The 16,251-nt window shown below is 51.2% G+C and overlaps 1 protein-coding gene across 1 annotated transcript; it reads left to right on the top strand.

Annotated features, from left to right (window-relative positions):
* Positions 1–8,006: 8,006 nt before the first annotated feature.
* LAG3 (lymphocyte activating 3) lies at positions 8,007–13,207 on the top strand (the record flags this gene model as incomplete). The annotated part of the gene is made up of 7 exons (XM_084226754.1): positions 8,007–8,248; positions 8,444–8,670; positions 8,937–9,194; positions 9,346–9,639; positions 9,962–10,252; positions 10,515–10,630; positions 13,100–13,207. 7 exons carry the CDS (start codon positions 8,007–8,009, stop codon positions 13,205–13,207), a joined length of 1,536 nt encoding a protein of 511 aa, XP_084082880.1.
* Positions 13,208–16,251: the final 3,044 nt, after the last annotated feature.

Here is a 16,251-nt window from a genome sequence, read left to right as displayed (position 1 = left end):
GGATTGTGCAAGAGTCAGGGACATCCTAAGCTGCCACTCATACCAGGTCAGCACATTTGAAAGCCAGAGAGGAACTGATCCTCCCCAAAAACCCAATCTGGATTTGAACTCATTTGTACTCCTGGCCTCCACATCATCCTCTAACAAGAATTATACAGTCTTTGTGACACATAAAATGAATTTTCTTTTGCTTGCAGTAAAGCTGCTGCCTGAGTTCACCACGGTTTTCTTCAGATTAGCTGGAAGAAATCAAACACCTCAAGTTCATTCATTTCAAAGCAAGATCCCCAGGCTCTCAAGTGAGATTTTTTTTCCCTACCAATCTTCTAAATCCTATTCCATTTTTCCACATCCTTTTTCGATATATGGACACATTCCAGTAACTTGTGCTGTAAACAGAGGTAACACAATCTGTTCACTCTTTGAGATCCCATTTTATACGGCATGTATCATCCATCTCCCTCCCCGGAGTCTTGTCTTCCCAGGATACTGTATTCTGTTCTGGAAGTGTGATCCACATACTTTGTTCCCCAACACAGAACCTTATGTTTGAATTCCAAGTGTGACTTTTCCAGGGGTCTTGGGAGGCAGTGGCTTCACATGAACCTTGCCAAATAGATGCACCCTGCCAGGAGAGACAGTCACACCTGCAGAGCTCTGGAGCCTCCCAACCATCTCTTGGCAGTATAAGACATCCATGGGCGTTTGGATGTTGAACAAATCCTGTGGCAGCCTAGCACTGGAAGCTCACATAGTCTGAATTTCCAGGACACTTTCATCTCCTCAGCAAAGGGTCTGAAGTATTTACACAGGCCACAAAAGCATTAGCTGTTTTATCTTCTCCTCTCTCACACGCTGTGCAGCTAAAGAGAGTCCTCGGGTCTTTTGTGGCTTTCAGAGGAAAATCTGGCAAAGAAACCTGTCACAGGGGAGAGAGCTGCTGCTCAGAGCGTGCTCCTCCTGGAGAATGGCATCTGATGTTTGCAAACAGAAACTTCTTAGAACCAGGAAAATTATAAATGGCACCAAAAAAAAAAAAAAAAGAAATCAAGCTTAAACCCATGTTTAGTCCCTGTCGCCCCAGTTACACCCCAGTGACCAACTTTCTAATATTTAGTTTGCTCTCCATTTTGGCAGCCCAGCCCCCAAAGTGACACAGGAGTCCCCACTCCTCCCTGGGAATTCTGAAGTCCATTCATAGTTCCCCCTCTTTGGTCCCAGCCTCCTCTGAGGGTGAGTAAGGGCCAGCCCCTGCACCAGGAAAGCCTGTTGTAGGTGCCAGTCCTCTCCCAGCGTGATGACAGCAGGGTACTCAGAGCCAGCCAGGTCTCTTTGCAGTGCTAAGGGCAAGAGCTCAGCAAGCAGTGATTATCCACAATTGGAGTGCTCAGGATTCACCTGGGCCAGGCCCTGAGCAACCCAGTCTGGTCTGAGAATCCCCTGCTGGAGCAGAGGGGTGGAGCAGAGACCCAGAGGTGCCTTCCCACCTGAACCTTCCTGGGATGCTGAGACTAACAAGCAAGAGGGTTTGTTTGGTTTTGTGGGCCTTTTTCTTAGTGGGGCAGTAGGAGACCTCTTACAGAAGTCTGCAGGGTGCTACCTGCCATGAGGTGCCGAGTGGAGAGGAAACTGAAAGAACAGCTCAGCTGCCAGCACCCTCTGAATTGCAGTCTGGCACACAATCCTGTTAACCCAGCACAAACGTGTAGTGTTGCAGAGAGGGGCAATCCCATCCTCCCTTTCATCTCTCCTGCTGCCTCTCTTTTGTCAACACTGATGAGCAGCGGAGAATTGATCCAGCTGAAAACTAAACTATAAAGGAATAAATCCATTTTGATTTACAATGAACCCTTTGAGTTTAAAAATGCACCATCTCCTTCCCTAGCAATTTTTTGTTCAGAGCCAAATGGCTGGGGATCACCAAATCAGAGACTTTGTTCTCTTCAGGACTATTCTGGAGCACCGCTGCGCTCTTCCTTGCTGTGCCATCACCCACAGCAACCTTCCCTGTGGCTGTGCTCTTCTGCAAATGATTTCTCATAGCATCACATGCTCCTTTAGTTACCCTACATTTTCCATATCTAGCTTTCCCACTAAGAAAGAAACAACCCATGCACTATTTACAAAGTGCTTGCCTGCAGCTTCCAGAGATGCAGTGCACCGTGAGACATGGGCTCCCGTTCTCCTGCCACCATGCACCATGAAAACACAGCAAATGGATCACAGCTGCTTTTCACAGCTCCTCTGGACACATGCAACTAAGCCTAGAGCCAGACCCCTCTGTGCCCTGACGTGACCAAGGTGCCTCTTCTCTGTTGGAGAGACCCATGGTACTGCCCAGAGTAGGGCACAGAAAGGATTTGGGCCCCAGGAGCAGAAGGCACATCCTTTTGTGGTGATTTTTCTCTGAGGGAAGTCTATACTCTCAGTTGAGAGAAACAGCAGCAGTGGCGATATGAGCCGGAAATATGTGGATCAAACCTTCTCTCTTGGCATCACGAGAAATATTATCGGTCCCCCAGATCTGCTGCTGGGTCTTAAGACCAGCAGACACAACCCACATCTGTTCTGGAGGTCCCACAGGCCAAAAAATCTCCAGGAAAAGCAGTCGTGCAGTCTCCCTGCAAAACTGTGAAGAGACTGAAAACCAAAGGAGCCACACCTAAGAAGGGACTTTTTTGCAGTCTGCTGGGGGAACCTGGGTGCCCTGGTTTCCCTGCATGTCCAGCATCATCCTCAGAGCCTGTCCTGACACCACCTTGCCACCACGTGCTGAGCTCCTGGGTACCTCTTTGCCCTTGAGAAAACCCACTGCAGCCCTGGGGTGTTTGGGAGGCTATTGCATGTTTTTCCATTGCATTAAAAGCATGAATGCTGCAATGACAGATGAGTCAAAATGTAACCCAGCCTGCTGCATGGATTTTTGTAGTTAATCCACCTCACCCTCTGTGTTGCAAAACACAGGGGCTGTGGCATCAAAGACATCACTTAACTAGATACTGGCCAAGGTACTGATGAGCCATTGCCATCTCCACAGGTAATTTTGGACAGCTGGAGGGATCCTGCAGCACCCCATCTTTCCTGCAGGAAGGGTCTTTTGGAAGAGAATAGTTTCACACTTCTCCACAGCGAATGCTGCCCAGATACAAGTTGCCAGCTGCCAAACATGCCCATGAATGCTGCAGATTCTCTTTAGTTATTAAATCACCAGGTTTGGTTTTTTTTTTAGCAGAAATGCAGCCCACGGCTTCAGCCAGCACCTCCCAGTGCTGTTCCTGACTTTCTAATTCAGGTTTCTCTGGGATATTCTGCTGAGGATTGTCATGCAAAGGGTGTTTGCCTTATAGCACTGTAGAAGGAGGCTGCAGATTTGCCCCAAAGCCCCATAAAGCTATGCTTTCCTAAAGGTGTTCCTATGGGATTCTGGGAAGCAGGCCACTGCTAGACTCTCTGCAGCACCATATCAGAGAGCTGTGTTGACTCAGGCACTGCCCATCCAGCAAACCCTCTAAAAACCCCTAAAAACCTGGGGGAAAAACCCTTTTCAGAAAAGCCTCCCAGTCAGGCATCCAGTCACTCTTCCTACTCCAAGAACTTTTGCAGGGGCACATTTTGGTTTCACCCAGATCTGCTGAGTGATGTGAACTTTCTCCTTTCCAATCCTTTTTGGGCCCCTCACCTCGGGTGAATGGGTCCCTCTGACATGCGGTATATCCCGCCCCTAGGGGGATAATTTGCTGCTTCCAGCCATCACGGAGGGACAGAAAGAAGACAGGAGCAGCCACTTCCTCCCTCAAAAAAGGAAGTCTGTGCCCACCCTCAGCTTAATTTCATACACAGAATGCATCTTGGCTTGGTGCCTTGGCAGAAACCACCGTGGCTCTCTGTGTGGATAGAGGGCTTGCATCCCTCTACCCAGGGCTGCTATTTCGATGCTCCTCTACCCCAGGGCTGCTGTCTTGAGGTGTTTCCCCGCTCTGCATTTCACACAAAGACGTGGCCACTGCAAAGTCTCTTTCTCCTCTTTCTCCTTCAGTGTTCTGCTGTCTGGCCCTGCTGCACTGTGGCTTGGGGACCACTGCCTCTGTCCCACGTGCCCAGAGAGGGGCAGCCCCACTCCTTCCTCTCTGCAGCTGGCCTTAGGTGTCTTTTAGCTCCCTAAACTTCCAGCTGGTGCCAGAAGTCTTGCAGTTAATCCCAGCCTGATCCAGGCGCCTGTTGAGTACCAACCTGCCCAGCAGCTCTTGCTCACCCCACATCCCTGCCAGACTTTCCCTTCTGTTTCCCCAGGTGTGGCTGCTTTTTGTTTACAGTCCCTTGCCATGGAGTTATTAGTTATCTCTTATTAGTGAGTAACTTGTTTTTGCTCGCTGTGTTTGCTTTTGTGCTGGGCAAACAGCAGTCAGGATGTTTTACATGAGGTCCTTCTGTGGAGCTCTCTATCTCAGGAACACCCAGACCAGCTGATAAGCCAGGCTACGAGCCACGGCGTGGTTCCTTAGATCAGCTATAGTCTGCAAATAAATTCTGCAGCGCCTCAGAAAGTCAGCATAAAGCAGAATATTGTGACCAGCTTCACACTTGATGCTGCAAGGACCAAAATGAGAAAGTGGAATGTCTCAGAGGAAAATATGGTATCACAGCAATCTGGAAACACAACCAAAAGTCCCTTCAGCGACACTAACTCTATGGTACTGCAGAACAGTGTTTTCTGCTCCTATTTTTCTTGGTCAGGGTGGTTTGCATCTGTAAGACATGCCAAGACAGACAAGAAAAGCCATGTATTAAGGTTGTGCACAAGGTGTCTGCTTGTCAGAATTCAGGACATCCCTCTGGCTGTCCTGGACTGCCAAGACCCCTGCCAGGGGGCTCAGAGACCCTGGCACAGAGCCCAGGATGCCTTTGTGACTCTGATTATGACCCATGGAGCAAATTACCAACCTTATATGAAGATCTGCAAGCCACAAAAGTCTATGTAGAATAATAATTAGTTTGTCATGGGGTGAAAAATAGATTTTTGGGGTTTTTAGAATGGGGGTTCAGGGGACAAGATGGAGGAATCTCGCTGTGTCCAGCCTTTCTCCTTCTTCTTCTTGGCCTCCATCTTCTGCTGTGATGGTGGCACTTTTAGATGGTTTAAAGTAGAAGCTCACTGTCTAACACAGGTGATAGGTATTGGAAAGTTATGGTAAATATTGTACTCGTAGTTTTTAGTGTGTAAAGATAACATTGCCCCGGGGGCGGCCAGAGTGCCTCTGACTGTCTTGCTCAGCAGACCTCAGCTGGACAGGAGAAAGAATTTTATAGATAAAACACAATCAACAACCTTGAGACCGAGAACTGAAGAGTTCTGACTCCTTCTTCCACCGCTGGGCAGGGAAAAGAGATTTTCTAACTCATCTCGAGGTCACTCTGACCAGCTAGAGTCGGGAGAGGTGCTGTGGCTGCGTCTGGAACCCGGCTGGAGCTCCTAAGGCCTGGCACAGACCAAGGAGCATTTGGTGAGCTGGGCTCCTGTCCCCTGCCCCGGCCACTCCCGTGTGGCCTGCCTGTCATTTCCCACGGCTCTGCCGCAGTCCCACAGGTGCCTGGCAGCCTCTCCGCCCAGGGGACGCACACGGGCGCTTCTGGGAAGAGGTTCCCATGCTGATCTCCCTCCGGTCACTGTTATCTCTGCGCCGGGGTCCTGTTCTGGGAGATGACGACAATGCCGCCCGAGGAGTCAGCATTTAAAGTGGGTCGTCGGGCAGAAACGTCACCGTGTCTTTGCTAAAGATAGCCCGGTGCTGAGTAAAACGGCGCCTCCAAACCTTCATTTCACAAGGTGCTCGCTCAGCACAATGAGCCCCAGATGTCCCCCCGGTGCCAGGCAGTGCCCGTCACTTCCCAGGGCTGTCCGTCAGTCCCTCGGGACTGCCGCTTCCCCCAGAGGATGGAAGCGCATCCTGTCCTTTGCCGCTCCTTACGAGAGACGAGCTTTTCCCAGGGTACAGATCCCACTAGGGATGGTCTGGGGGGCGAGAGGGGGACAGGGCCAGGGCGCCGAGGCTAGGAGTGAAGGGAGGGTGGAAATGAAGGGGGAGAGCAGCCAGCTCGGTGTGTCCCCTGAGAAAAGCCAGGAGAAGGGGAGCAGGGGGTGCTGGACTGTGGAGCCCTGCATGTCTCCCCACCACAGTTCCCTCCCTTCTCTCTCTCTCTCTCTCTCTCTCTTTCTCGTCTGCACCCACACACTCACACCATTCTTGCGCTGCTGATTCAAGGGAAAGAGAGCTTGATGTTTTCTGCTTGAACTGGTCACCACAAACTGTTTTTCTTGAACAGGAGGAAAAAAACACCTCCTGACAACTGTCACAAGTTCTCCCCCATCTTCACTTGTCTCCTCTCGTGCAGTCCCCTGGGCTGTGTCACACCAGAGGGCACGAAGGGCCACTGCAGAGCAGCCCCTCAGGGACATGGAGGCACACAAGGCTACACCTGAACACCAGTCCCACTTCTCAGGAGGCTGAGGAGCCACGTGGGATGAAAGACCTGAGAGCTGTCCCTACAACAGAGCTCTGCTGAGGAGAAGCAAAGCACTGGCTCTCTTTTATCCTCCACCTCCACCACACAGCTGAGGAAAACTAGAGAGCAAATAAGAATTCCTTCTACAGTCAAGAAGCAGCCACTATGAGTCACCTCCCTTCCCTCAGCCTCAGAAAAAGCCCAAGTCCTTGGTGGATGAGCCACCGAGGGGCTTGGGTGTCTGACACTCATCACAAAGGGCTGATAATCTGAAAGAGTCAGTGGGTAGCTGGAAACTGTGAACCACAACAGTGGGGGTTCTCTGAGACAAAAAGTGGGCCCAGGATGAGGCAGGTGGATGGAAATGTATCAGCAGCTGCACGGGGGCTAGAATGAGCCCCCTCAGCACATGAGCTCGAGTGGGTTTCCCCCAGAGCTGCTGGAGCAGAAGGCTTCCTTCCTCACACTCCTCAGAGTGCCACAGCACGCAGATCATCTTTTCAGTGCTCATTTTTTCCCTCTGGATGCTCCCCTCTGTCTCCTTGGATCACCTCAGGTGTGTCCCATACTATCGCTGGACTCTAGATTGATGAGTCACATGTGTCCTGGCTGGAGCTTAGCATGGGGCATTAGCCTTTCCTCATGGTGCCTGTGAACTGACCAATGAGAAAAAGCCAAGGAGTCAGCACATTTGAAAGATTAAAGAAGGGGAAAAAAAATTATAATAATAAGAAAACCAACAAAAGAAAGAACCGCAGAAAAAAAAGACCAACATGTTCTCAAAAGCCCTGAAAGAATTAGAGAGAATCTGTAAGAGACGGGAAGATCAAACCAAAAAAGGCAAGAGATGAAAGAAAAACATGAAGGGTACTTGCTGGGAAGTGTCTTCTACACTTTTTCCACTGGCTGTATAGAAGCGAAACGTGTAAGAAAAACAACAGCGACCCAAAGAATTTCCACTAAAAGATGCTTAGAGCAGTGTCTCTGGTCCCTCCCTCCTCTGCCCTCACGTGCCTCGGGCTCCTGCTGGTTTCTTGGTCGTGACGCATCCTCTTAGTGATATGAGGAAACTGGCTGCCCACCTGCACTATAAAGGCATTGAGGGAAATGCTTTGATCGGAGGCAGAGAGGAGAGCATGACAGCAAGCACGTGCCACTGACCCCTCTGCGCTCACCCACCCCTTCTGACAGCCTTCTTTGCCCATGCCTCATTTTTGCTGATCTCTTCAAGCTTTGGAACTCCTTGAGCACAGAGCTGAGTGAGGAGCAGCCCCTCTCCTGGATGCCACCATGAGGCCAGTGTCCCTGGTGCTGTTCCTCGTCTTCACTCTGCTGCCTTTCACTGGTAAGAGGGGCTGAACACACTGGGGAGGGCAGAGCAGATCAGAAATCTGAGTCTGGGTGTTCCTTGATCCTTGGGAAGGCTGGAAGGGAGAATTTCTGCCCTTCCAGCTCCACAGAAGGTGGCCAGATATCCTGCTGTATCCTAACCCAGCCTGGCAAAGATGGCATCCCCACCCCAGAGTGGGATAATACTGCATCCCACTCTCTGCTCAACTCTCCATCTTCTTACAGCTGGACACATCCTATCAAGATTATTGGAGAGGAGAAGCAGGGAGAAGAAAGTGTGGGTCAGAGAGGGGAGTTCAGCCGTGCTGCCCTGCCACTTGAGCCCCAGAAAGACAAGGGAGAGCTCAAAGCAGCTGCCTGACAAGATATCTGTGCTGTGGAAGAGGCATGGGGGAAGGTATGCCAGGGCCACAAGAGATACGAGTCCTTCTGGGGGAATGGGGGGGTTGGAGCCCCTTTGAGCCCCTTTTCTCCTTCCCCATGTTCCCTCCTTCCCCATATTACTTCCTTCCCCATATTCCCTTCTTCCTGCCCCCCTCCCTTGATCTCATGTTTGCCTCTGGCACGAGCTGCTCACTTGTCCTGCTTCCAGCTTGCACCAGGAGCCCCACGTGGTGCTGGAAGTGGGGTACTCGGGCCTGCAGAAGACAGCACAGCTGATGAAGCCCCGGGTGTCGCTGCAGGACTCCGCCTTACGCAACGGCAACTTCTCCCTGCGGATCGCCCCCGTCCGGAGCGAGGACGCTGGGCTGTACGAGGCTCAGGTGGAATACAAGACAGAGGTGCACAGCTGCCACCTGGAGCTGGGGGTGATCACAGGTAGGAGAGGATGGAAAACCTGGGGAATGGTGGTTTTAGGGCTGGGGAGGTTGTGAAGGTGGCATAGGGTGGGGATGCCGTGTTTGGCAGGGCAGGTGAGAGCACGGGCAGCACCCTCTGGAAATGCAGTTTCCTGCTGTCTGCCCTCAGCTCTGAAGGGAGAGCTGCCTGGGAGATAAAGTTAGGGCAGTGCAGACACAAAGGGCTGCTTTGGTAGCTCCCCTATGACTTTAGCTCTCCCCCAACCCAAACCCTTCTTTTTGCAGTCACCCTCAGTCCACCCAATCCTGTGATAGAAAGTGAGCTGCTCTTGATGAGCTGCAACTCCAGCCACCGGGCCAGCCTTGTGGAGACATGCTGGTTCCACCACGAGCACCTGGGCCCCACCTCCAGGACCTTCTGCTCCTCGTCTGGGACTCTCTCCATCCTCCATCCAGCCATGAGGGACACGGGCTCCTGGCGCTGCCAGCTTCGGTACTCTGATAAGGAGATCATCTCTGCCACGTTCAACCTGAAAATTCTAGGTGAGCTCCAGCATCTCCAGGCTGATCCCTTGATGTGACTGACTACCCCCACGGCCCCAGCTCCCACCTTGTCCTCACTTCCCAGGTCAGTCACGTCCCTGCAGAGCTCTTTCCAGGCACCACCCCACATTGCCTTCTTTCCCCGGCTCAGGTTTTGATGGCCCAACCAGCCCTGTGGTCTATGCGGCAGCGGGCTCTGCAGCCGATCTACCGTGCAGTCTGAGCTACCTTCCCAGAGCCTTTGGGATGAGGGTGGTGGCAGCCCACTGGAGCCGTCTTGCAGGAGGACATTTGGAAGAGAGGCGCATCTCCCAGAGCCTGAGCAGCAGAAGCTTCCCCCTGCATCTCCCCGTGGTGGGGCCGGGTGATGCAGGGCAGTACCGCTGCGCTGTCTCGGTGGGACACAGGACAATCAGCAGGGACGTGACCTTGGCCGTGGTCACAGGTGAGAGGAGAGCCTGGGGTGCCTCGCTGCAGATAAACATCCCCATGTGTCTGTGCCATGGGCACGGGTAGCTCCTGGTCATGGGTTTCCACCCCGGGGCAGGAAGCAAGATCTCTGTTCAGGGCATTGTACAGCATTAGACTCTGCTGGAATCAGGGGTGCTCCTGGGTGACTTGATTATTCCTCTTAATAATGAGAAAGACAAAGAAAACAATGTAGAGGAAGTAATAAAGAAAAGATGTAATAGCAGAAGGGTGGACGAGGAAGAGGTGTGGGCACGCCTGGAGGCTTTCCTGAGGTTACTTTTCTCCCTTTGCCGCAGTGACTCCGAGCATCCAAGGACCAGTTTCTGAGGGGACTCGTTTGCTGCTCATCTGCAGCCTCACTCACTCCCAGGGCCATGAGCGTTTCCAGTGGACACACCTGGACTCAGCCCCCACTAAGAGCAAGCTGGCTGTGGCTGCTCCCCGTGGCTTGGAGGGCCACAGCTCCCGAATGGGACAGACCTTGGAAATACCCCAGGTGTCACAAAAGGACACGGGCACCTGGGAATGCAGCGTGCATGGCCCAGAAGGCAGACTGGGAGCAGTGGAGTATCACCTGCAGATCGTAGGTACTGTCCCCCATGGCTCTGCAAGCAATCTCTTCTTCTCCTCCTCCTACTTAGCACTCTGGTGCCCTTTCCTCTCTCAACCTCATCCTGTCCTTCTCCCCTTGGACCACTTGGATCCCATCTTCTTAGCTATCACCAGTTCCTCATGCTGCTCCTTCCATGCCTACCTCTTTCCAGCTTTGCCTGTTGCTGTGCAGTCCCACCCTTTCCTCGGTGCAGAATCAGCCATCCCTTCCTTCCTAACTGTGGTTCCTCCTCACAGGTGCCCAGGTCTCCAGCGCTCCCTCTATCTTAAGTGGGCAGGTTACATTTGGGCTCACACTCACCCTCTTCTTCCTGCTTGCCATTTGTGCTGTGGCTCTGGCCCTACAAAAAAGGGTAAGTGTCCATCACCCCACTTCTGTTATTTCTCCTGTACATCCACCCTGATTTGACCTTCCCCAGATTACTCCAGAGACAGCGGTGAGAGGTCCTGGGGACACAGCGGCCAGAGGAGGTTTGAGGCTGGAGCAGCCTGCTGGCGGTGTCACAGACACACAGGGAAAGCTGTGGCATTGGCACATGGGACCTGGGCACTGGCAGGTCTGGCTAACCATGGCATTCCTCAGGGGCAGGTCAGACACCTCAGAGAAGGAAGAAAACCTCCAAAGGCACAATCACAGCCTTGAAAATCTTCGTGTTTATCCCCCCAGAGATGAAGCCATGCTGCAGTAGAGGAGAGCTAGCTGCCAGGCTTTTGTAGATGTGCTCTCTCTCATTCCTTAGCTGGATGTTTTCATGTAACCATCTCCTGTCCTGTACCAATGCCTGCTGGTGCCCAGACACCGATATTGACGCAGGGCTGCTGTTTCTGGCTCAGCCCTCACACCTCAGCTCTCAGCTTCCTGCAACTTAATGCCCTTATTTGCTCAGCTTCCTCCAGTATCTTGTCCTCTGAAAACTATGCCTTGTACCTCGCCTTTATCATCCCCCAAGACCAGACCAGGACTAATGCTTCCCCAGCACGTCAGTGGAAAAAACTGTGCAAACAAGTCAGACCGTTTCTCTGAAGTTTTCATATTATTACTCTGCAAATTAATAACGTGGCAAAATCATCTTTCAGGGTTTCCTTTTGCAGACAAGGGCCACCTTTTGGGAGTAGCTGTGATGCAGCTGCCTCCTACTTAGCCTCATGGAAAGGGCCCATGATGACAATTCTAGTGGGGAAGGGGCTGAGCGATCAGAGCGAGATAAGTTTGGAAGAGCTTACCCTGGTGAAAGAGCTGGGAGCCTTGAAACTGCCTCGAGCTGAGGATGAGGGATGTGACAAAATTGATGAAAAGTCTTAGCTAGTCCCAGTGGCTGGAGACTGAAGGCAGACAGCATCATAAAAGAAGCAAGGTGGAAATTTTAAAGAAACCACTGTGGGTAGTGCAAGAGCAGCTCGTGAAAGGTTCTTCGTCATCCGTCCTTAATCAGCACTGATGGTAAAGGATAATATGAGGCAGAAATTTACGCTTTCTGTGAGACTCTCTAAAGTGTGCAAGGTGATCAGAACCAACCTCTCTGGCCCAAATCCTTGCACTGGAACCCCTTGACAGTGTACCTGTAAAGCCTCAGCTAGCAGGAAATGCCTGTCCAGCTGTTTGCTTAAACAGCTCTCATCCCACCAGGATATTCAGCGCCCCAAAGCATTTGCATATGCCCCCAAGGCCCTGCTGTACTGAGCAAGCCACGGCTCCTCTATCCATGGGTATTCCTCGACCGGCTCTGGATGGCCCTGATTTAGCAGGACTGGATCATCTCCAGAGGTCCTTCCAACCCCACCCACCCTCTGGTTCTGTGATTCACACCCGTCTCTGCACAGGCTCCCGCTGGGCTCGCCCTCCCTGGGAGCGCAGATGAGGTGGTGCCTGGAGCGGAGATATCAGCTCTTCTCTGGTTCTCTCTCTCTCTCTGCTGGCATCCTCTGAGACTGCATTTGCTGTTCCTGCGCCCATTGGAAACTGGATGCTCCCCGTGGTGTATCGTACACACCCGAGGGGCTGTTGCCCACACATTAGGAATTCCCATTCCAATCCCCTGATCCTATCAATGTCTGATCGGTACTGTTGCATTTCATTGATCCTGTCACTCAGGTTAGTGCTGCCTTCCCCTAAAATATCTGTGTCTTGCATGATATTTTCATCCTCTTTCTTCCAAATGAGGCTCCTCAACTTTATCAGCTGCCTAACTCATTAGCACTTTCACACTCTCTGCGCCAATAATGACTGGTCTTTGAAGACTTGTGCTTTTCATTTCCCTTCAGCCTGGCAGAAACCTGTCAGCAAACCCCAGTCCCTTCCTCTTAGCTGAGATCACACCTACCATGCCATTCTCTAACTAATCTCATCCTTCTTGCTGTACTGCCTGTGTGTAACCCTATACTGCTATCAGGAGCCCTGAGATCCACCTCTTTTTCACTGCCTAGAAAATCACTTGTGGTAGTGGTTCTGTCTTTAATTTGTTCTTATCTCAGTTTGCAAGCCTTCATGCCTTTAGTATCTCTCCAAAAAGGTGTTGTACCATCTGACACACATCAAACCTGACAGTGGCCTGACCATTGCCCAGATCGGTGATTGCTCTCCCTTAGCCAGGTCCTGTCTTTGTCATTCCTTATGTCCATCACACCACAGAGGATTGTGCTGAGCCAGCCTTCCCCAGAAGAAATTGCATGTCGCAGAGAGTGTCTTCTTCCCTGGCTCTGGCAGGGAACGGGAGCCTTGTGGTTGCAAGCAGGAGGACTGTCTTCCATGGCAGGGAGAAGCCCAGACTCGTGCCCTTCAGTCTCTCTCCCGTGTCTGATGTAGCCTCTTGCTTCCCTTTCAGGCACGGGCTCCTGCCTTCCCAGCACTGGAAGGGATGTTTGCAGCCACTGTGCCGTGGAAGTCCATGGAGGAGAAGCAGAAAGGGAAGATCCAGCAAATGGAGTGCTGATGGAAGCAGGGGCATGGGGCTGGTCTGCATGGCAGGATGAAACTCTGTGTGCCACAGAGAGAGAGATGGGCGCCGTGCAGACCTCTCTCTGCAGGAGGGGCCAGGCATGGCACGAGCAGTGCAGGGGACCTCGGGAGCTCTGTACCTGCAGAGGGGCTGGAAGCTTCAGCCAGGGCAAGGCGGACTCACCACTGCAGTCAGGTGGCCAGCAGCAGAGATGCTTTGGAGCTGTTGGGAGTATTTGAGCCAGGAGCCACTGCCTGCTTCAGTGCCACATCCCTGTGCCACTCTTTGCCCCTCCTTCACGGCCTCTCTCTCAGGCTTTCCCTGGCGGGACACTTGGATGCAGGACATGGCTGGAATCCATCTCCCCTGCAGTCTGACAATGTTTCCCCCCCATGCTCACCCTCCTCTCCTCTCCCTCTCCCTGCACTGCCCTGCTCACTGCCCTGTTGCACATTTTGAGCATTTTAACTTATTAGAAACTCATTTTAGAACTTAAAATAAACACACGTGATGAAAAAGCCCACTGACCCCTGTGTGTGCTTGTGGAGGAGTGTGCCTATTTGACAGAGCTGGGTCTCTGCACCTCTGCCTGTGTGAAGCCATTTCTAAGGCTCTTGCTGCCTTCTCTTTCTCTTTCAGTTCTGTTTTACTGAAGTTGCCTGTTCATTTCTGACATTTTCACAGTGAGGAAGGGGAAATTAAATGCCACTAGAGAAGGAAGAATCACAGATTCGGTCTTTCTTTTTGATGCATTTCAGAGCCTTATTTTTTTTTTTTTTTCCTCCCATCTGACTGTCCTTGTTCATTCATTCATTTATTCCTTTAGTCCTCACATTTTCCTGAAAGATCCACAAGATGCATTATGGCTCTTTTAAGGATGTACTTAGCAATGTAAGCACGAGCCTGCCAGGCCCCACCTCTCAAGACCTTCAGTGTGTTTAGGTTTCATGCAGTCAGAGAATGCTCTTCACGTCCCCTCTGAACAGCCATGGAGGACTGTGGTGCTGCTCTTGAGCAGGCACTGAATGCAGCCCCAGAAGAAACACTTGGTAATGAGAGTCACACATGGGATTTCTCCCAGATGGGTCCCCACGCTGAGGCTGCTCCCTGTTCAGGATGGAAGATTCTCTTGACTTGAGAGAAGGTCACCACGGCCAGAACAGCTTTTTATTATTTCAGCAGGCACATGAACAGACCTTCTGACTGTGCAGCTCCCACCTTCCCTCCCCAAAAGGTTCAGCAATTAAGTAGTGAGTGCACTCAGGTATCCTTAGACTGCAGGTAGCACAGCAACACCCAAAAGTCACAACTAGCCCACTCCAGGGAGCACATCTGGGCTCCACAGCTCTTTAGCCACTCAGCTGTCCGTGTATTTTACTGAAAATGACACCTCTTTCTCCACTGAATCCTAGAGAAGTGCAGCAGAGCTGGGAGGTAGACTGGTCTGCTTCAAGCACCCTGTGCAATTTCAGGCAGAGCCTAGAGCAGAACTAAGGCCAGACAGTCCAGCATGGTACCAGCATCTTCCTAGGCAAATGATAATGCTGCCATTTTTTTTCAGGTGGGAGTGATCCATCTAGCTCAATGACCTCTCTCTGCCAGATGCTTTGGAGGTAGAGAAAAGGCTGGTTAACCCCCATGGGGCTGAGGGGCAATCCAATATCCACCAGGATCACATAATATTCCCTTAGTGCCTGACAGTGGTTTGCTCTCTCTTCTCACACACAGTGGGATGCTCTCTCCTCCGGTGGGTAACACTTGCAGCACTGCCTGTTGCCAGCCTGGATGTTCTCATTGCTCAGATGTGTGCCTGGTCTGTCTTTAAACCTCCCTGTTTCCTTGTACTCTCCGACTTCCTCTAGCAATCCGTCCTCGGATCTGCTTATTCGCTGTTTGAAAATGGTTCCTCTCTCAGTTTTGAACTAAAAGCTTTCCACTTTCACTGTTTTCTTTTCTCCCATCACAAAGGCTGGGAAAAGAGGGACTCCCAAATCTATCATACCTTGGATGACCATTATTTTACCAGGTTTTATCACATCCCCTTTTTTGTTATTTCCCCATCCCCTCCTGACCCACTGCCTTTCAGGTACAAATCCCAGATTTTGGGACATTCTCTCTGGCAGTTTGGACAGGCTCATCTCTGTGCATGGTCAGCTCTGCTCAGGCCCTTTGCTCTGGAAGAGGAGGCAGCAGCCCAGCAGGGGAGCAGTGCTGGTTTACATGGAGACACAGAGCCTTTCTCTGCACCATTTCCATCCAGGCTTTCCGTGTTTTGTCTGCCTCTCTGAAAGAAGTTCAACAACACCGAGCTGGTACCCAGCTGTTCACTGTGCCTGTCGTGACAGGCAGATGCCTGACATGGTGCAGTTACAGTGAGCAAAAGCCTGGAAGTGTTTATGCACTTTAGATTTTCCTTCCTAGAAACTATTTCTGCATGTAGGAAAATATTTCCAAATCAAGATGGCACAAGGCAAGTTGGTGGAGTTGAGGTGGAAGGACCAAGAGTCTGCACAGTAAAGCAAACAAATCTGGGAACCTGTTTCAAGTGGAGTCAATAAACAGAAAGAGGAAATAAAGCAAATGACATATGAAGGAGAGAGACCTGATGCTTTTCCATAAGGATACAGCTACAGGTGCAAAACTCAAATATTTTCAATATACCAGAATGTGGTGGTTTGACCCTGGCTGGGTCCATCACTCCTTTCTCTAACTGGATGGGAGACAGAAAGTATAACAAGAGGCTCATTGGTCCAGATAAGGGCAGGGAGAGATCTCTTACTGATTATCATCATATCAAAACAGACTCACCATGGGGAAATTATCTGAATTTATTACCAATCAAATCAAATCAAATCAAATCAAAGCAGGATATTGAGAAAATAAACTCAAATCTTAAAAGACCTCCATCCCACCACTCCATTCTTCCAAGGCTTAACTTCACTCCCAATTTTCTGTACCTTCTTCCCCACAGCAGCACAGGGGGACAGAGAATGGGGGTTGCAGTCAGTTCATCATGGGTTATCTCTGCCACTCCTTCC

The sequence above is a fragment of the Fringilla coelebs genome (assembly GCF_963513975.1).
Source record: "Fringilla coelebs genome assembly, chromosome: 2".
NCBI classification, from domain to species: Eukaryota; Metazoa; Chordata; class Aves; order Passeriformes; family Fringillidae; genus Fringilla; species Fringilla coelebs.
The sequence above is the reverse complement of the archived record's forward strand: the minus strand, read 5'-3'. Positions and strand labels throughout refer to the sequence as shown.